General features: G+C 43.4%; 1 protein-coding gene across 2 annotated transcripts in view; it reads left to right on the top strand.

Moving 5' to 3' along the window:
- Window positions 1-21,386, top strand: part of ARMC9 (armadillo repeat containing 9) — a 260,953-nt gene that overhangs the window by 101,254 nt on the left and 138,313 nt on the right. For both annotated transcript variants that reach the window (XM_038768825.1, XM_038768738.1), the window contains 3 exons: window positions 6,850-6,884; window positions 14,054-14,165; window positions 17,596-17,688. In XM_038768825.1, coding sequence (XP_038624753.1) covers window positions 6,850-6,884; window positions 14,054-14,165; window positions 17,596-17,688 — 240 coding nt within the window. The remainder of the gene's footprint in view (window positions 1-6,849; window positions 6,885-14,053; window positions 14,166-17,595; window positions 17,689-21,386) is intronic.

The raw sequence follows: 21,386 nt of genomic DNA, 5'->3' as shown, positions 1-21,386 counted from the left end.
TAATTTCTACTTAAGGATTGGCCTGGGAGCTATGATTGCCAAGGTATAAAAGGGGAACAAAAAGAATCCTTATTGTGGCAGTTCTTATGTAAACATTTTAAATTAGTTATTATTTTAAATTTCCAAAAGTTTATATAATGCTAGCCTAGCCAACAATTATATTTTCCTCTTTCCTCCGGAAGCATTTTGCGTGACATAGTTATGCTGTTTCTTATCTGTTGGGATTCTGCAGCAAAGTCTATTAAATGCAATTCAGATTTTCTTTGACAACTCGTTTTTCTAAAAATGATGGTGATATCGCAAATGCGACTTTATGTCTTTGTTACCGAATCAAATTAAAGCCCTACCAGAATGGTGGTAACTAGCAAAATTTGTCATATTTGTTTTAGACGGCTTAGTTTTTCACAGATCTGCTTTAAAGGATTTCAAATTATGTTCATTACTTAGGCTTACTAAAATGTTAGCTGTGGACCCTGAAGTCTGGGAATACTCTGATCGATGCCTCTGGAAAAGCAATGCTGCCAGGGGAAAAAAGTCTTAAACTCTAGAAGGTGTAACTTGAACGAAACTTCTTTCATTCATTAATTCATTCAATCGTATTTATTGAGTGCTTACTGTGTGTAGAACACTGTTCTAAGCACTTGGAAAGTACAATACAGCAATAAAGAGACAATCCTTGCCCACAGCGGGCTCTCAGTCTACAGAGGGGGAGACAGACATCAATACAAATAAACAGGCATCAATATGAATAAATAGAATCATAGACACTTCATTATATCTTACCCACTGTCAAAATTCTTTAGTGGTCACGGATATTGGTTTGGGGGGCTGTTTTTTTCTGATTTGTGCTTGCTTGTCTCCTGACCACGAAGAGATATAGGTTAATAATAATAATAATAATTGGCATTTGTTAAGCGCTTACTCTGTGCGAAGCACTGTTCTAAGCGCTGGGGAGGATACAGGGTGATCAGGTTGTCCCACGTGGGGCTCACAGTCTTCATCCCCATTTTACAGATGAGGTAACTGAGGCCCAGAGAAGTTAAGTGACTTGCCCAAGATCACACAGCAGACATGTAGTGGAGTCGGGATTTGAACCCATGACCTCTTACTCCAAAGCCCGAGCTCTTTCCACTGAGCCACTCTGCTTAGATTTTCAGTCTCCAATCGGTCAAGTTACATCCAGTCTCCGTGTGAATAATAATGATTATAACAATGGTATTTGTTAAGTGCTCACTAGGTGCCAGGCACCGCACTAAGCACTGGGGTAGTTACAAGTTAATTGGGTTGGACACTGTCTCTGTCCCAATCTCAATCCCCCTTTTTACAGATGAGGTGACTGAGGCCCAGAGAAGTGAAGCGACTCACCCAAGGTCACACAGCAGACGAGGGGCAGAGCCGGGATTAGAACCCAGGTCTTTCTGACTCCCAAGCCCATGCCGTATCCTCTAGGTCACACTGCTTCTTATGTATTGCTGAAGTATGACATCGTATCTTCTGTAATGACTCTCCTCAGTTGTCCAGCTTCAGAACCGATGACGTAGAAGTGATTTCAGTATTTTAATAATCTGCTTACGCTGGGGTATTCAGAGTTCGGGGTGGTGTCTTTGAAAATGGAATTACATTGAGTTTCTCAAGCAACTCAAGCTCACCTGAGCTTGAAAAGAACTAAACTACATTTTAAAGAGACACTAACTCTTTAGGTTCAGAAGGAAATTTTGAATAGAATCAACCAAATCCCCAGAATAATCGGGGAGCTCTTCTGTGCCTAAGAATTACCAGAAAAGGAACTTCCCAGCCTCTCTATGTAACCCACTCCAAGCCTTTATTTAAGTGCTTTGTTGCTGCACTCAAAACCCATTTCCTTTTTTTTTTCCAATGTCAGTGGAGAATACGTGCTCATCTGAATAGTAGTTCTGTATATATTTGGACATCTGTATTATGTTTTCTATTTGACCAGCCTTCAACTTTTCCTCATAGATCCTTGTTTCCAGTCATTTTTTTCATCTAGAACCTCTCCAAACCCCCCCCAACTCATTCTTAAATTGTGGAGTTCAGATGGGATTGTCATTTTCTTGTCTGACCAAAGCAGCTTGGGAGAATTACTGTGTAGGTCCTACACGGTAGAACTCTATTTATACACACCAACATCATGCTTGCTTTCAAATATCACGCTCAAGAGAACCTCTAGATTATTCTCCCCCCTCAACCACATAGCAGGTCATTTCTCATCATCAAACTATCTGTTCCAGCTCAGTAAGCAGAATCTCCTGCTAAAATTGTCACCTCTCTCACCAGGCAGAACAAGCCTACTTTCAGTTATACGTAACTGCACCTGTAGTGATTTTACATAGCAGTGTTATTTCAGTTAAAGGAGGAGCCTCAAAATTTTAAAATGAAAGTGTCAGAAGTCAATTTCCAAGTGCTTATTCATTACTGAAAGGCCATTTTGAAAGGGACCACAAGTCTAATGTTAAGAATTCCAAAGCCCCTGTATAACATTTTCACGTCACTGTGAAAATTTCTTCAGATTTAACATATTTATTATTTGCACTGGGCAGTGTACTATCCAAATCAATCAGTGGTATTTACTGAATGCTTATTTTGTGCAGGGCACCGTACTAAGCACTTGGGAGAGTACAATACCACAGAATTAGCAGACTTCCAAGCTTTCTGTCCAAAGTGCTTGGAGGAAACAAAGAATTAAAATTGAGGTGAACCAGTTTGATTCGTTGAATACAAAGTGCATTATCCTAATTTTTTTAATGGTCCTGGAGTGGGCTTTAGCATTTTCTCTGCAAATTATATCTCATAACCATGAGTCTGGTAAAAATGTTCCCTGTCACATATGACAGGAAATGAATGCTTTAATGTTTGTAAATCTTTTCCCATCTTGAGAAAATGTGCACATTAAGAATGTTGGTTCTTGAACATTAAAATCGATCTTGTAGCTTACCACTTATATACACCCATATGCTTCATCTAAGTAGAAAGTATACATCACTTTCCAGTAATGTATGAAATTTTCTTCAGCAATGAAAAGGGAGGGCAAGACTGAATAACTTACACTGCATTAAGTCCATCATGAAATTTGAAATCCTGCTCATTTCTAAATGGCTTATACAAGCTGTAAGTAATGTCCATCTCGTTTTACATTTCAGGCTCTAGATTGGGTAAGAAGAGCATTCAAATTTTCCCTCACTACCAAACTTTGACAGAATTGACAAAACTGATTCAGAGTGGGTACATTAAGCCATATTTATTTAACTTCATTTTGGAAGTTGTGACTTCCACTTTTCAGTTTTTGCTCTGAGGTAATTTAAAATAACCTACAGCAGTTTCCTAGGCAAGAACTGTGTGTTAAAAAATGAAAATCCATATAAGTTGGTCAGAAATTCAGAGACCACTTCCTCTGCCTCAAGGAATTTTTGACTGATCTTTCTCCAGTGTCAGAGAACTGCCATTTATGCTACATGAATTATTCAAATGCCTTGAGGTCCCTTGGAAAAGTGGCATAAACAACTCTCATTTTTTTGAACTTACCATTTCTATTCCTTGTGCTCTGTAAATATTTGCTCTAAGGATTCCTTTATTTTTTTTGAGCTGGAAATTGCTACGGTTCTTCATTTACCAACAAATCTAAAATCTAACCACCAGTCTTAACAGGAATTACTATTATTATTATTTTTATGATTATATTTTTAAGCATTTACTATGTGTCAAGCACTGTTCCAAGCACTGGGATAGATACTAGATAATCAGGTCAGACACAAGTCCTTGTCCTACATGGGGGTCCAAGTAGGAGGGAGAACAGGCATTCATTCATTCAATTGTATTTATTGATTGCTTACTGTGTGCAGAGCACTGTACAAAGCGCTTGGAAAGTACAGTTTGGCAACAGATAGAGACAATCCCTACCCAGCAATGGGCTCACACCCCATTTTATAGTTGAAGAAACTGAGGTGCTGAGAAGTAAAATGACTTGCCCAACGTCATTCAGCAGGCAGTGGCAGAGCCAAGAATAGGTCCTCTGATTCCCAGGCCCCTGCTCTTTCCATTAGGCCACACTGCTTCTCTTGTTCAGGAATGACTGAAAAGAAGAAGAAAGTAGAACTTTAATGCTGAAAATAGTCATGTGCCCATTTTTCCCCCTCTTTATCAAATTCCTCTCCCCAGTGTCTCCCCACTCCCCACCAAAATTGTAGTCTAAGATCTCCCAGATCTTATGGATCTGGGATCTCCCAGATCTAAGTTCTAAAGGGAAGAGAGAGCTAATAACATTTATTTTGCTAGTTGCTTTGTTGGTAGACTCTGAGCCCACTGTTGGGTAGGGACCGTCTCTATATGTTGACAACATATACAGTGTACAGTGCTCTGCACACAGTAAGCGCTCAATAAATGCGATTGATTGGTATGGATAGCTGTACTTGAGTAGAAAATACTCTTTCCGCCTCTGCTCTCTTCCCCTCCATTTCATCCCTTTCCAATTTCCCACTCCTCTTTTCCAGGTCTTCCTCATATAATGAAGTCATCAATCTCAGATTCTAACTTGCCATCTTTTTTCTAAAGGAAGCGTCAGTAATTCATTATTGTAATTTCCTTCTAGGAGCAGACTTGAGATGAGAAAGCAATGAATTAGGAAAAGGAAAGCCTTCTTGAGATGCTGGTTATCGGACACGGAAAGTTTGCTCAAAATATCCAGAAAGCAAAACCGCTTAGTTGTTTAATGCGATGTACTTGAAATCTTAACCTCGGTTTGGGAGGCAGTTTTGGTAAAATGGATTACCCTCTGCCAGCACAAATTAATTTTAATGGGCAAGATCTTTTACCTGAATCTTATGCCCAATAGCTCTGCATTTAAAATATCATGTTATATGACTGTGAGCTCATTCCGCTTCTGAAAATATTTCTTGGTTTGAAAAATGCCTCTTTTGTCCGTTGGGAAACTTGAGCATTCCGCGGTATTTCAGGTGGAGTCATTCAATATTCCAGATGGTATTTCAAATTTGTTTTCTGAACCCCTTAGTATTTAAACCAACAATAGGTGCGGGCAGTTCTTCCTATTTTGAAAAATAATCTGAGGTGGTTATTAAAAACCAAAGTAGAAGTATAAGCGATGATGAAATTTGTAGAGGAAGTAAGGGCAGGTCTCAGAAAAAGAAGGAGCTGAACATTCTGCGAGCACTACGGATCAGCAGGATTACAGCTAGCAAGGCCGCTGATTGAAACCAACAAGGCTCTTGGATTTTGGCGTTAAGAAGCTGATTAACAGTCTTTTAGAGGGGAAGGGGGAAAGACTCAACTGGAAAGGGAGGCTCATTTTGCAGAAGCTGTCATATCAAGTCAAGATGAGACCATGTTACAAGTACATTTGACCTCGGACTTTTTGCCCAAGCTGACGTTATTTTGCTTTTTTTCCCAAAAGGGAATCAACCGAAACTCCTGCTTGATGCTCTTGCCTACACTTAGGATACTAAATGACAGATAGCAGGACATCAGTGAAAGCTACTTCATCATCATCATCAGTGTTATTTATTGAGCTGATTGAAACCAACAAGGCTCTTGGATTGTTGGCGTTAAGAAGCTGATTAACAGTCCTTTAGAGGGGAAGGGGGAAAGAGTCAACTGGAAAGGGAGGCTCATTTTGCAGAAGCTGTCATATCAAGTCAAGATGAGACCATGTTACAAGTACATTTGACCTTGGACTTTTTGCCCTAGCTGACATTATTTTGCTTTTTTTCCCAAAAGGGAATCAACCAAAAGTCCTGCTTGATGCTCTTGCCTGCACTTAGGATACTAAATGACAGCTAGCAGGACATCAATGAAAACTACTTCATCATCATCATCGGTGTTATTTATTGAGCGGTTTCTGTGTGCAGAGCACTGTACTAAGCGCTTGGGAGAGTACAGTACAACAGAGTTGGCAGACACGTTCCCAACCCACTACGAGCTTACTTCCAAGTGAATCAATTGTTTGTTTTTTTTCAAATGTTTAATTGTTCCAAATATTTACCAGCCAGTTTGTATTCCTCAGTTACCTCATTATCCTTGCCAGTTCTCATCTGAGAGCTGGGGCTTCTTCGGATCACCCAGTGGTTAGGATCAACTTTTTTTCTTGCTGCCACTAATAATATAACATTTTATTCTAAAATGGTTTAGCCTCCACGAGGAATTAGCCGTGAATCCAACTAGTTTTTAATTGTTCACTGAGATAATTTGGTCGCCATGAGAAAACTCAACCAGAGCTAGAGAAAATACTTTTTGGCAAGATAATTTCAGAGACAAAGCTTCTAAAGGCTAATTATTTTGGAAATTTTGATAGGAGCAGGGCATATATCATAAACGGGTCCTCTCCATTCCTGCCATGCTTTGTTCTTTCTGATCAGGCATTCTTGGACGTCTTTCCTCAGGTGTGCAGTTTCCATCTCACATCCAGATGCAAATCCACTGGTGTAGTTGGGATGTTTCCTCCGGGCACAAACCCTTTTTCCTCCCCTTAAAACTCCAGAAGTAAAAGATGACAGAGCCCCTCCAGGAAGTTGGGACCCGAGAATTTTTTCTGAAGTTCATTTCCATTTGGTAGTATTTTCCGTTATGACTTTTCAGAGTTTTATTTGTAAAGAATGTCATCCATTCAAAACTGACTTATCGACCGATCGATTCAAAATGAAATTGATCGTTGTTCTAATGCGTAAGGTCAGCTTTGGCTAAACCTTTGAATCAGATACTGGCAACGGAAGGCAACTGGGAAATCTGATCTTGAATAAGGGTCAGACGGAATTCACTTGTAAACAATCTTTAATGCAGTTTTACTAAGATTAACATTCTTCTTCTCTTATTGTTTTTTCCCAGGCTTCCACCATGTTAAGGGCCTCTTTGGCACCCATGTAAGTAGCTCTCTCAAGAACTCTTCCTGGAAGTTTTCAGTAAGTGAGAACTATGTATAAAATTCGAATGTGCCCCAAGCATTTGATAAGCCCTCACCTCTCCACATAGCCTGCATTCTCTCTGCTTTCATAGTTTCATAATTTTGAGGAATGCTTTTGACACTCTTCAACTCATTCTGCATGGACGATTGGACACTGTGAGACCACCAGTCATGTTGCTGGCTTAAAAGTTTTTATAAAATAATTATGGTACTTGTTATGCGCTTATTATGTTCCAAGTATTGTTCTAAATGCTGGGATAGATCAAAGTTAGTCAGGTTGGACAGTCCCCGTCCCACATGGGGCTCACAGTCTTAATCCCCGTTTTACAGATGAAGTAACTGAGGCACAGAGAAGTTAAGGGGCCTTGCCTAAGGTCATGCAGCAGACATGAGGCGGAGTCAGGGTTAGATCCCAGGTCCTTCTAACTCCTAGGCCCAGGCTCTTTCCACTAAACTACCCTGCTTCTCAAAAGCCAACTACTTGTTAGTTTCGTGAGAGCAGGAGTCCATTGACATTTCTCCCACACTCCCCTGCTTTATTTTTCTAGCGAAAGCATTCCTTCGAGGGGCAGAATATCTGGATTCTGTTTCCAGGTCCATTCTTGCACCAGGCACTATTTAAATTCTAAATGTAAATTCTGGGTACCAATTTCCCCATCCCAAAATAAGGTTAATAATCCCTGCCCCCTCCCTTCCTTGTAGTATTTATTTGAATATTAAAATAATAGTGGCACACTAATGGTGACACAGGTTTCCATCTCTTTTCGGGGAGAGGCTGGAGGGATTAGAATTAAACTTCAGCAGGAGGGATTTTAAAATCAGTCAGTCGGTGGTATTTATTGAGCGATTACTGTGACGAGTTGGTGGACACGTTCCTTGCCCACCAGGAGTTTACAATCTAGAGGTTGTTGAAAGGTTGTTAGAACTCTGATGATGATGGCCAAGGGAAATTGGAGAATGTTCTTTTCAGTAATCGCTTACAGTCGGAAGGACAGTCTTCACTCCTTTCCTTCGTACCCACCTTCCAGCCTTGGATTGTTTGGCTACCCACACAGTTCTTCTATAACATGGGTTTTTAAAAGCATCGTGGCTCAGTGGAAAGATCAGAGGTCATGGGTTCAAATCCCGGCTCCGCCGCTTGTCAGCTGTGTGACTTTGGGCAAGTCACTTAACTTCTCTGTGCCTCAGTTCCCTCATCTGTAAAATGGGGATTAAGATTGTGAGCCCCACATGGGACAACCTGATCACCTTGTATCCTCCCCAGCTCTTAGAACAGTGCTTTGCACGTAGTAAGGGCTTAAATACCAAAATTATTATTATTATTCCTATTAAATAGAACGCCATTATTATTAGGAGCAGTAGTAATCATATTAATTTAGCATTTAGTATGTGCAATGCCTAATACTAAGCACAAGGAAAGAAATACATGTAGAAGTGTAGACTTGGTCCCTGAAGTCCAAGAGACTCACAAGGAATTATGGAACATTTAGGAGTTGGAAACGTTCTTTTGACAGTGACATTCTAGCTGGAAAGAACCTAGTTGCGATGTTGGAAGGAACATTTGTGTGCATGTGTATATGCCCATAGTGCAGACAAAGCACACTTATTCATGCAGTTTTCCTGAGAATAGGGACTGTCGGGAATGGGAAAAAAATTATGGTATTTGTTAAGCGCTTACTATGTGCCTGACACTGTACTAAGCATTGGGGTGAATACAAGGAAATCAGATTGGACACAGTCCCTGTCCCACATCGTCATCATCATCATCAATCGTATTTATTGAGCGCTTACTATGTGCAGAGCACTGTACTAAGCGCTTGGGAAGTACAAATTGGCAACATATAGAGACATGGACTCACAGTCTCAATCCCTGTCCCATATGGGGCTCACAGATAACTGAGTCACAGTGAAGTGATTTACCCAAGGTCACACAGCAGACAAGTGGTGAGGCTGGGATTAGAACCCATGACCTTCTGATGACTCCCAGTCCCTTGCTCCATCCATTATAACATGCTGCTTCTCTACCCCCTTGTGTTTAGGAGAACTAGGTGGGTATGTGATGGGGGTAGATTAAGATGATGTTTGGAGAATTTCTACATGTCAAGATTTTATGAAATAATAATAACGATGGTATTTGTTAAGCGCTTACTAGGTGCCAAGCACTGTTCTGAGCGCTGGGAGGGATACAAGGTAATCAGGTTGTCCCACGTGGGGCTCAGTCTTAATCCCCATTTTACAGATGAGGGAACTGAGGCACAGAGAAGTGAAGTGACTTGCCCAAAGTCACACAGCTGACAAGTGGCGGAGCCGGGATTAGAACCCATCACCTCTGACTCCTAAGCCCGGGCTCTTCCCACTGAGCCACGCTGCTTCTCTATTTATGGGGAAAAGAAAGTACATAAGCACAGGATTTTCTGGTTAACATTATCATTACAATAAATTTGGGCAGTGTCTATTGTTTCTTCCTCCTACAGGGATAGCATTGCTTCATTCTTCATTTTAGAGTATCACAATTGTTATAAGGTAAATCGACGCAAATAGAAGACAGTGTTTCTTCCTTCAGGGGGAATTACTGAGATCTTTCACCTGGATTTAAAGTAGTTTCACATGTTTTATGACTCATACTATTATCTGCAGTCAAGCAGAAATGAACTTGGAATAGACCAATCCTATCTTTAAGGGTGTGGAGCTCTTTTTATAGAAATAGAAAAGAAATTCCTCTCCACTAGTACCATATTATTACCCATTTATACTTTGGGGAATTCTTTTTGCATTCCACTACCATGAGAGGGGAACTGATAAGTCATATTTCATCAGAATGCTCAAGAAATGACTTACTCCAATATCTATTTTAAAATAAAAAGTTCTCGACCTAAGCAATCAGGTTGGAAGAGCGGAGGAGACATTTTCAAGTGGAGAGGCAGATATCCATTCCCTCCCTCTTTCTCATGAAAATACCTTTGAATTGAAGTGAGATTTGGATTTTTGTTGACTTTTATCCACTTGTCTGCATCCATAGCCCCGCCCTGCAAATAACCTTTTTTGGCCCATTCAGGGCTAGTCCTCCACCCTTTTTACAGACTCATTTTCTTCACCTTTATTTTGTTTCCTTAATCACTCCATCAAGAGTATTTTGATTGTGCACTCTGTAACTAAGCACTTTAAACACTGTAACTAAGATCTTTCCCGTCACTGTAGACGGCACAGCCATCCTTCCCATCTCACAAGCCCGTAACCTTGGTGTCGTCCTTGACTCCGCTCCCTCATTCAACCCACATATCCAATCCGTCACCCAATCCTGTCGGTCTCACCATCACAGTGTTGCCAAGGTCCGCCCTTTCCTCTCCATCCAAACGTTAGTACAATCACTCATCCTGTCCCGACTGGATTACTGCATCATCCTCCTTTCTGACCTCTCAACCTCCTGCCTCTCCCCACTTCAGTCCATACTTCACTCCACTGCCCGGATTATCTTTCTGCAGAAACATTCAGGGCATGTTACCCCTCCTCCTCAAAAATCTCCCATGGTTGCCTGTCCACCTCCATATCAAACAAAAACTCCTCACTATTGGCTTTAAAGGTCTCCATCACTTTGCCCTCTCCTACCTCACCTCCCTTCTCTACTTCTACAACCCAGCCCACACATTCCACTCCTCTGGTGCCGCTAACCTTCTCACTGTGCCTCGATCTTGCCTGTCTCCCCACCGACTCCTGGCCCACGCCCTACTTCGGGCCTGGAGCATCCTCCCTCCTCAAATCCACCAGACAATCACTCTCCCCCACTTCGAAGCCCTGCTGAAGGCACATCACCCCCAAGAAGCTTTTCCAGACTAGGCCCCACTTTGCTTCAGTTCCCCCTCCCTTCCGTGTCACCCCGACTTGCTCCCTTTTATTCTTCCCCCCTCCCGACCCCACAGCACTTATGTCTAGATGTATATATCTATAATTCTGTTTATATTGCTGCCTGTTTACTTGTATTGATGTATATGTTGCCAGCTTGTACTTCCCAAGCTCTTAGTACAGTGCTCTGCACACAGTAAGTGCTCAATAAATACGATTGATTGATTGATTGATTGATTGATTGATTTCCCCCTTTAGACTGTGAGCCCGATGTGGGCAGGGATTGTCCCTCTTTATTGCTGTATTATACTTTCTAATTGTACTTCCCAATTTGTACTTCCCAAGCGCTTAGTACAGTGCTCTGCACATAGTAAGCGCTCAATAAATACGATTGATTGATTGATTGATTGATTTCCAAGCACAGTGCAGTGCTCTGCACACAGTAAGCACTCAATAAATACGATTGAATGAACAAATGAATGAATTAATGAAAAAGCACTGGGTAGAGTATAATATAATTAGAAGTAGTAGACACTATCCCCACACTCAAGGATCCTATCATTTCTCAGGGGAGACAGACACTAGACACTAGAAGCTCTCCCCTCGTCCCCCTGTCCATCCCCCCATCTTACCTCCTTCCCTTCCCCACTGCACCTGTATATATGTATATATGTTTGTACATATTTATTACTCTATTTATTTTACTTGTACATATCTATTCTATTTATTTTATTTTGTTAATATGTTTGGTTTTGTTCTCTGTCTCCCCCTTTTAGACTGTGAGCCCACTGTTGGGTAGGGACTGTCTCTATATGTTGCCAACTTGTACTTCCCAAGCACTTAGTACAGTGCTCTGCACACAGTAAGCGCTCAATAAATACGATTGATTGATTGATTGATTGAAATTGAAATAGGAGGAAGAGTGAAATAGGGGATAGTCACATGAATTAAAATAATGCGGTGTGTAAGGTGGCACGGAAGTGGTAAAGTGGCAGTTATGGTGCTTGTTCTGTGCCTACTATGTGCCAAGTACTGTTCTAAGTGCTGGGGTAGGTGCAAGGTAATCAGGTTGGACACAGTCCCCGTCCCACATGGGGCTCACCCGTCTTGATCTCCATTTTACAGATGAGGGAACTGAGGCCCAGAGAAGTGGAGTGACTTTCCCAAGGTCACATAACAGGCATGTGGCAGAGCTTTCTGATTCCCAGGCCCATACCTTATCCACTAAAGCCACGCTGTGGGCACCAGATAGAAGAGAAATGAATCGGGGAAGGCTACTTGGCGAAGATATGATTTCAGAAGGGCTTCGGAGATGGAGAGAGCTTTGGACCAACTGATACGAAGGGGGACAGAGCTCAAGGCAGTGGGGAGGACGTGAGCAAGAAGTCGGTGGTGGAAAGGGTGAGAATGAACCTCAGTGAATAAGTTACTTGAGGGGGACAAAGAACATGAGCTGGGGTGTAATGGGAGAGGAGAGTGTGAGCCCGCTGTTGGGTAGGGACTGTCTCTATGTGTTGCCGACTTGTACTTCCCAAGCGCTTAGTACAGTGCTCTGCACACAGTAAGTGCTCAATAAATACGATTGATTGATTGATTGAGAGGAGATGGGTAGGAGGGAGAGAGCTGATTGGTCATACTCCGTTCAGCATCTAGACTGTAAGCCCGTTGTGAGCAGGGATTGTCTGTCTTTATTGCTGAATTGTACCTTCAAAGCGCTTAGTACGGTGATCTGCACACAGTAAGCTCTCAATAAACACAATGAATAAGTTCCCACCCCCAGGCAACTTAAGTATAAGAACTCTTGGGCTCTTAAACCTATATTTTGAGAGGCTATTTTTGAAAGTAAGGTTGCCCCCATGTTAGGTACGATTGTATTTTGAAGAGTCAGAGGACGTGGATTTAATTCCAGCTCCACCATATGCCTGCCGTGGGTAGCCTTGGGCAAGTCACTTGTCTTGTCTGGACCTCAGTTACCTCGTCTTTAAAATGGAGATAAAATACCGAGAAGCAGCGTGGCTCAATGGAAAGAGCCTGGGCTTGGGAATCAGAGGTCATGGGTTCAAATCCCAGCTCCACCAATTGTCAGCTGTGTGACTTTGGGCAAGTCACTTAACTTCTCTGCGCCTCAGTTACCTCATCTGTAAAATGGGGATGAGGACTGTGAGCCCCACGTGGGACAACCTGATCACCTTGTATCCTCCCCAGCGCCTAGAACAGTGCTTTGCACATAGTAAGCACTTAACAAATGCCATTATTATTATTATACCTGTTCTAATTTCGACTGTGAGCCAGTCCCTTGTGGGACAGGACTCTGTCTGGTCTACTTATATGGTATTTACCCAAGTGCATAGTACAGTGCTTGGCTCAAAGCACGTAATGAATATTATGATTATTATTATCATTGTTATTATTATCATCATCATCCCTGAGTCTTGATATGTCTGTCCAATAATCAGCAGCCAGTGCTAATCATTGCCCCAAATTCCAAATTATTGATCTCCTAGGGAATTATCTTAGAGGGGTCCACAGGGTTGATGTGAATTAGACTTGATGGCAGTGATAAAATCAATCAATCAATGCTATTTATTGAGTGCTTATGTACAGAGCACTGTACTAAGCACCCGGGAGAGTACAGTACAGCAGAATTGGTAGGCATGTTCCCTGCCCACAAGGAGCTTATAGTCTAGAGGAGGAGACAGGTATTAAAATAAATTACAGATATGTACATAGGTGCTGTGGGGCTGAGGGTGGGATGAATATCATGTGCTTATTGAGTACAGTCCCAAGTGTATTGGCAGTGCAAAGGTGAGGGGAAGTAGGGGAAATGGGAAGCAGCATGGCCCAGTAGAAAGAGCACGGGCTTTGGAGTCAGAGGTCATGGGTTCAGATCCCGACACCGCTGCTTGTCAGCTGTGTGACTTTGGGCAAGCCACTTAACTTCTCTGTGCCTCAGTTACCTCATCTGTAAAATGGGGATTAAGACTGTGAGCCCCATGTGGGACAACCTGATCACCTTGTAACCTCCCCAGCGCTTAGCACAGTGCTTTGCATCTAGTAAGCGCTTAATAAATGTCATTATTATGATTATTATTAAATGAAGTAACATACTCAGGAAATGCCTCTTGGAGGAGATGTGATTTTTGATTGATTGATTGATGGATTGAAAGTAGGGAGAGCGGTGGCCTGTCATATATGAAAGATGAGGGAGTTCCAGGCCAGAGGGAGGATGTGGGCATGGAGTCAGCGGTGAAATATGAACATTTCCTTTAAACTTGTTTTGCCGGATAGGAATTTAATGGATGTACCGTTGCTGCCCTCCCTGGATTACGAGAAACTGAAAAAGGATCTGATCTTTGGGAGCGACCGTTTGAAAGCCTTCTTGCTGCAGGCTCTTCGCTGGGTAGGTTACCTTAGAGCATGAGATCTCAGCCTTTTTTAGGAATGGAGTCCTATAGTCTCGAGGTTTGACTCTGCTCGCTCCTTCCCCCACAAAACTGCTTTTTTACCCTCTGTGTGACAACCCTCCTGCCCCTATTCCTAACATACATACTACACAAAGACAATTCACCACAACGAGGTGGGTGGGAGGAGAGTAGAAACGGGCAGAGGAAACGGGAAGACAAGATGCTCCTGATGCTTCCTTTCCCTGCATCCTTTGCCCTCATGGTTCTGAGATTCCTTGACCCCCCCCCCCCCCCCAATTTTTTTTGTATGGTATTAATAATGATGGCATTTGTTAAGTGCTTACTATGTGCAAAGCACTGCTCTAAGCGCTGGAAAATGATGGTATTTGTCAAGCACTTACTACGTGCCAAGCACTGTTCTAGGAGCCGGGGGAGATACAAGGTAATCAGGTTGTCCCAATTGGGGCTCACAGTCTTAATCCCCATTTTACAGCTGAAGCACATGAGGCGCCGAGAAGTGAAGTTACTTGCCCAAAGTCACACAGCTGACAGGTGGCGGAGCCGGAATTCAAACCCATGACCTCTGATTCCCAAGCCTGTGCTCTTTCCACTGAACCACACTGCTTCTCAGCTTTGGTAAACACTTACTATGTTCCAGGCCCTGTACTGAGCCCTTTGGTAGAAACAAGTCTAATCAGGTTGGACACAGTCCATGACCCACATGGGGCTCACAATCTTAATCCCCATTTCACAGATGAAGTAACTGAGGCCCAGAGAAGCGAAGTGCCTTTCTTGCCCAAGGTCACACAGCAGGTAAGTGGTAGAGCCGGTTTTAGATCCCAGATGTTTCCAACTCCCAGGCCCGTGCTCTACCCACTAGGCCACTCTGTTTTAATAGATTCTGTCAGTGTTCACCTCCTAGTTCACGTTGTTTACCTTCTAGTCCCCATCATCATCATCAATCGTATTTATTGAGCGCTTACTATGTGCAGAGCACTGTACTAAGCGCTTGGGAAGTACAAATTGGCAACATATACAGTCCCTACCTTTCTCAGGTGAATGAGAACATCTTGAAGCCAATTTCCCAAGTAACCCTTTCAGCATGGCTTTGTGGAAGGAGCACGGGCTTGGGGCGTGGGTTCTAATCCCAGCTCTGCCACTTATGTGCTGTGTGACCTTGGGCAAGCCACTTCACTTCTCTGGGTCTCAGTTACCTCATTTGAAAATGGGGATTAAGACTGTGAGCCCCATGTGGGACAACCTGACTTCCTTGTATATAATCCAGTACTTAGAACAGTGCTTGGCATACAGTAAGCACTTAACAAATACCATAATAATAATAATTATTATTATTATTAATGATTTTGCCTTCAGAGCCCACTCATTGACCTTATCCTTGTATCTCTGCACTGACCATTCCTTCGGTAGTATTTATTGAGTGCTTGTCTGCAGAGCACTGTACTAAGCACTTGGATGAGTACACTATAACAATAAAACACATTCCCTGCCCACAACGAACTTATAGTCCAGACCACTGAGCTATGCTGAATGTGATGGAACTGTGGCAGTTGAGTGGAAACTTCCTTAATCAATCAATCAATCATACTTATTGAGCGCTTACTGTGTGCAGAGCACTGTACTAAGCGCTTGGGAAGTACAAGTTGGCAACATATAGAGACTGTCCTTACCCAACAGTGGGTTCTGGATGTCTGCCCACCACCTAAAACTCAACATGTCCAAGACTGAACTCCTTGTCTTCCCTCCCAAACCTTGCCCTCTCCTTGACTTTCCCATCTCTGTTGACGGCACTACCATCCTTCCCGTCTCACAAGCCCGCAACCTTGGTGTCATCCTCGACTCCGCTCTCTCATTCACCCTTCACATCCAAGCCGTCACCAAAACCTGCCGGTCTCAGCTCCGCAACATTACCAAGATCCGACCTTTCCTCCCCATCCAAACCGCTCCCCTGCTCGTTCAAGCTCTCATCCTGTCTCGTCTGGACTACTGCATCAGCCTCCTCTCTGATCTCCCATCCTCGTGTCTCTCCCCACTTCAATCCATACTTCATGCCGCTGCCCAGATTGTCTTTGTCCAGAAACGCTCTGGGCATGTTACTCCCCTCCTCAAAAATCTCCAGTGGCTACCAATCAATCTGCGCATCAGGCAGAAACTCCTCACCCTGGGCTTCAAGGCTGTCCATCACCTCGCCCCCTCCTACCTCACCTCCCTTCTGTCCTTCTCCAGCCCAGCCCGCACCCTCCGCTCCTCTGCTGCCACTAATCTCCTCACCGTGCCTCGTTCTCACTTGTCCCGCCGTCGACCCCCGGCCCACGTATTTCTCCCTGGCCTGGAATGCCCTCCCTCCCCACATCCGCCAAGCTAGCTCACTTCCTCCCTTCAAAGCCCTACTGTGAGCTCACCTCCTCCAGGAGGCCTTCCCAGACTGAGCCCCTTCCTTCCTCTCCCCCTCGTCCCCCTCTCCATCCCCACCATCTTACCTCCTTCCCTTCCCCACAGCACCTGTATATATGTATGTATGTTTGTACATATTTATTATTCTATTTATTTATTTATTTTACTTGTACATATCTATTGTATTTATTTTATTTTGTTAATATGTTTGGTTTTGTTCTCTGTCTCCCCCTTCTAGACTGTGAGCCCACTGTTGGGTAGGGACTGTCTCTATATGTTGCCAACTTGTACTTCCCAAGCGCTTAGTACAATGCTCTGCACACAGTAAGCGCTCAATAAATACGATTGATTGGGCTCACAGTCTAGAAGGGGGAGACAGAGAACAAAACCAAACATATTAACAAAATAAAATAAATAGAATAGATATGTACAAGTAAAATAAATAAATAGAGTAATAAATATGTACAAACATATATACGTATATACAGGTGCTGTGGGAAAGGGAAGGAGGTAAGACGGTGGGGATGGAGAGGGGGACGAGGGGGAGAATCTGTCCCTCCAGGGCTTTCCAGGCTGCCTATACCCATCTTGTTCATGTAACATTTCTTCCTGGTGCACCAGAAACTGCCATGTTTAAAATTTCTGACCAGCGTCCCAAACTATGGAACTTAAATTAATTCACCAGTCAATGATGTTTATTGAGCACTTACTGTGGGCAAAGCACTGTGCTAAGCTCTCGGTAGAGTACAATCCAACAGAGTATGTAGACTCAAAAAGAATGTACAGACTAGAGCCTAAATAACAGATGGATCTGTATGTAAGTGATCTGGGGGTGGAAGTGAAATTCAGAGTGCTTGAGAGGTTAATCTGTCATCCCTCCCCTTATGTTAAAGGAGAGAAATTTCTTCCCAAGGTGGCCTTTGAAACATGTTTGCCTCTTTGATCTATGGGTTTTTTTTTTCCCTTGTAAAAAGAATTACTTTATAATGGATGGCTTTGTTTTTCTCCCTTTAGCGCCTGACCACATCTCATCCTGGAGAACAGAGGGAGACTGTCCTGCAGGCTTATATCAGCAATGATTTATTGGACTGCCACAGCAACAACCAGGTCTTTAAGCAGTGTTCTTAAATCCCCCATCAGTCAGTCGATCAGTAGTATTTATTGAGTGCTTACTGTCCATAGAGCACTGTACTAAGCGCTCGGGAAAGTAATGTGCAACAGAGTTGGTAGGCATGTTCCCTGATCCTTCATCATCATCATCATCATCGTATTTATTGAGCACTTACTGTGTGCAGAGCACTGTACTAAGCACTTGGGAAGTACAAATTGGCAACATATAGAGACAGTCCCTATCCAGCAGTGGGCTCACAGTCTAAAAGGGGGAGACAGAGAACAAAACCAAACATACTAACAAAATAAAATAAATAGAATAGATAGGTACAAGTAAAATAAATAAATAAATAAATAGAGTAATAAATATGTACAAACATATATACATATATACAGGTGCTGTGGGGAAGGGAAGGAGGTAAGATGGGGGGCATCCTTGCCTTTCATCACATTCATAATCTCGTTGTCGTTGATTTCAGATTTAGACGCATGCCCTCCTAAGGAGTCTTTCAATCTTAATTTCTCTTTAAGGACTGAAAAACTTTGTGCTTTATGAAGATTCAGATTTTGCTGGCACATCCTGGGTTTCCTTTTCCCTTTCCCTCCAGATCATTTTAGCAAATGGGAAGGTGCCAAAGTCCCAGGATGGCTGTGGGGTACCTCAGATTCATCCCAGTGAGCAGAGAATACCCCTGGCCAAAGCAGAAGTCTTATGGGAGCAGCCAGAGTGGAGTATGTAGGACTGTGGTCCCTAGGGCCCCCTTAAAAGAGGAGTTGTTCTCACTGTGTTATCATCATCATCAATCGTATTTATTGAGTGCTTACTGTGTGCAGAGCACTGTACTAAGCGCTTGGGAAGTACAAGTTGGCAACCTATAGAGACAGTCCCTACCCAACAGTGGGCTCACAGTCTAAAAGGGGGAGACAGAGAACAAAACCAAACATACTAACAAAATAAAATAAATAGAATAGATATGTACAAGTAAAATAAATAAATAAATAAATAGAGTAACAAATATGTACAAACATATATACATATATACAGATGCAGTGGGGAAGGGAAGGAGGTAAGATGGTGTTATGTTTTAGCTCTAGTCCGTCAGACAGTCATTTGTATTTATTGAGCGCTTACTGTGTGCAGAGCACTGCACTAAGCATTTGGGAGAGTACAATATAACACTAAAACAGATTCCCTGCCCACACCCATTTTACAGCCTAGCGGGGGAGACAGACTTTAATATAAATAAATTACAGATATAGACACAAGTGCTCTGGGGAGACGGGGCTGGGACGGGGGGTGAAGAAGCAAGTCAAGGTGACGCAGAAGGTATTGAAGAAAAGGAAAAGAGGGTTTAATCTCTAGTTCAGCAGCATTGAAATGTTGCGGGCTGGCAGCCGCTGCCGCATTGATGCATTTCCTCCTTCCCCTACCAACTGGCGTGGTTGGGAGGGACCCCTGAATGGGGAACCCCTGGTGGAGCCTTCGGGGGCCCTAGGCATCCAACTTCTAGTAATGTCCTCAAAAGTGGAGTGGTTCTGTTCGCCAGTCTGTGTGAGGAATAACTAATTCACTCCGCTGCCCTCCATTGGAATGTCGGTTCGTAAATCTCATGGCCAGAGGAGTAAATCATCCATTGATTTCATCACTCGCTCCCTTTAGGCAACCTGGATCTCCATACCTCACACCTGTCATTTCCTTTGTTTGTGGTTGCTGAGGATGTCTTATCTTCTTCCCTAACCCTCAGGAAACCTGTCCTTCAGGTAGCCAGGAGCCATCCAAGCCACGTACCAAATCCAAACGCAAAAAAAATAAATTAGGAAGATTAAAGGACTCCAATCCAGTCCCCTCAAGGTTAACTCTTCACTTCCCCCAGGACCCGTTCTACTTTCCTGCAGGCTTCTTGGTGTCCTTCTACTCCATTTTCTCAGCCTCTCTTGGAAGCCCCAGGTTTCAGGTTCCTTTTCTCCAGATCCTTCGCTTAAGATTTCCAGATTGCAGGATGAAACTTCTGCCAGTCAATGAGTAGTACTTATTGAGCATTTACTGTGTACAGAGCCCCGTACTAAGCTCTTGGGAGAGTACAATACAGTAGAGATGGTAGGCACAATTGCTGCCAACAAGTCTATATGAGGGGATGGACATTAAAATAAATTAGAGATAGAGAGAATGGGAGAGAACAAGGATAAATACATAGGGGCTGACATGAAGTACTTAGGGGATACAGAACTGAGTGGATTGGTGATGCAGAGGGAAGGGTAGATAGTGGAAAAGAGAGTTTAGTCAAAGAAGGCCTCCTGGAGGAGATGTGATCCATCACTTTCCCCCAACTCTGGGGAGTAAACTTCACTTCTCAGAGATCCCAGCCTCTGGATCTCAACCAGGAGAACTTTTTCTCCTGCGTTCTCCCCCAAGGACTGCTCTGCAACGTGCAATGGCCATCAGTCAGTGGTATTTATTGAGCGCTTATTATGTGCAGTGCACTGTTCTGAGCACTTGGGAGAGTTCAGTACAGTACAGAAATTAGCAGAAACATGCCCCACCCATAACGACATGGAGCTTCTCCCTTAGCCTGCCCCCTCATCTTTCCCCAATCCATCCCCTGTATTCCACGTGGAACCACCTACTTTTGCAGATTAGCTGTCTCTGAGGAAGGTGGTCCCCCGGAGTGAAATTTTATCTGGCCTCGTTACTTCCTTTCCTATGGGCCTAGCATGAGAGAGCACTGCAGCCACCAGCAATGCCAACGGGGCCCACGGACAACCACCGTGGCTCCCCTGAATCTCTTCCTCCATCAACCCCCACCCCCCCTTCTTCTGCCACTAGTTTTTTGCACCCCACACTCACCCTCCTGCTCCCTGTCACTTCACCCTTCCATTTTCCCCACCAGTCTCCCTGGACCCTCTGTGAAGCTACACTACAACCGACCCTGGGCCCTGCTGCTACCACCACTGCTTTTCCCACCACCACTGCCACCCCTGGATAAGTCCCCTCACCCCTGCAGTCACCAAGCCAAGGGACATGGGAGAGAAGTTGGCAGTGAAGGCTGAGGAGAAGGAAGGGGAGGTAGAGACCCATCCTTCCCCAAGCCCCCTCTGTCGGGATGGGTCCAGAGAACCTGTAGGAACAGGGATGGCTGGGCTAGGAGGGATAGGCAGGGAATTACTTCCCAGTCAAATTGGATACAGCAGACATTGATTCAACTCTGAATCAGAAAATGTGAGTTTGGAAAGAACTGATTTCTGTCCCTCTGACATGGAACCTCCTCCTCCCCCCACCCCACCACTCCAAACCTTGTTACAGAGTCAATCAATCAATCAATCAATCGTATTTATTGAGCGCTTACTATGTGCAGAGCACTGTACTAAGCGCTTGGGAAGTACAAATTGGCATCACATAGAGACAGTCCCTACCCAACAGTGGGCTCACAGTCTAAAAGGGGGAGACAGAGAACAGAACCAAACATACCAACAAAATAAAATAAGTAGGATAGAAATGTACAAGTAAAATAAATAAATAAATAAATAAATAGAGTAATAAATATGTACAACCATATATACATATATACAGGTATATACAGAGTCACCAGCACTTTCATTCAATTGTATTTATTGAGTGCTTACTGTGTGCAGAGCACTGTACTAAGTGCTTGGGAGAGTACAAAATAACAACAGACACCTTCCCTGCTGGGCCTCCT

The sequence above is a fragment of the Tachyglossus aculeatus genome, chromosome 1 (assembly GCF_015852505.1).
Source record: "Tachyglossus aculeatus isolate mTacAcu1 chromosome 1, mTacAcu1.pri, whole genome shotgun sequence".
In the NCBI taxonomy this organism is placed as follows: Eukaryota; Metazoa; Chordata; class Mammalia; order Monotremata; family Tachyglossidae; genus Tachyglossus; species Tachyglossus aculeatus.
This window is presented reverse-complemented; position numbering and strand designations above follow the sequence as displayed.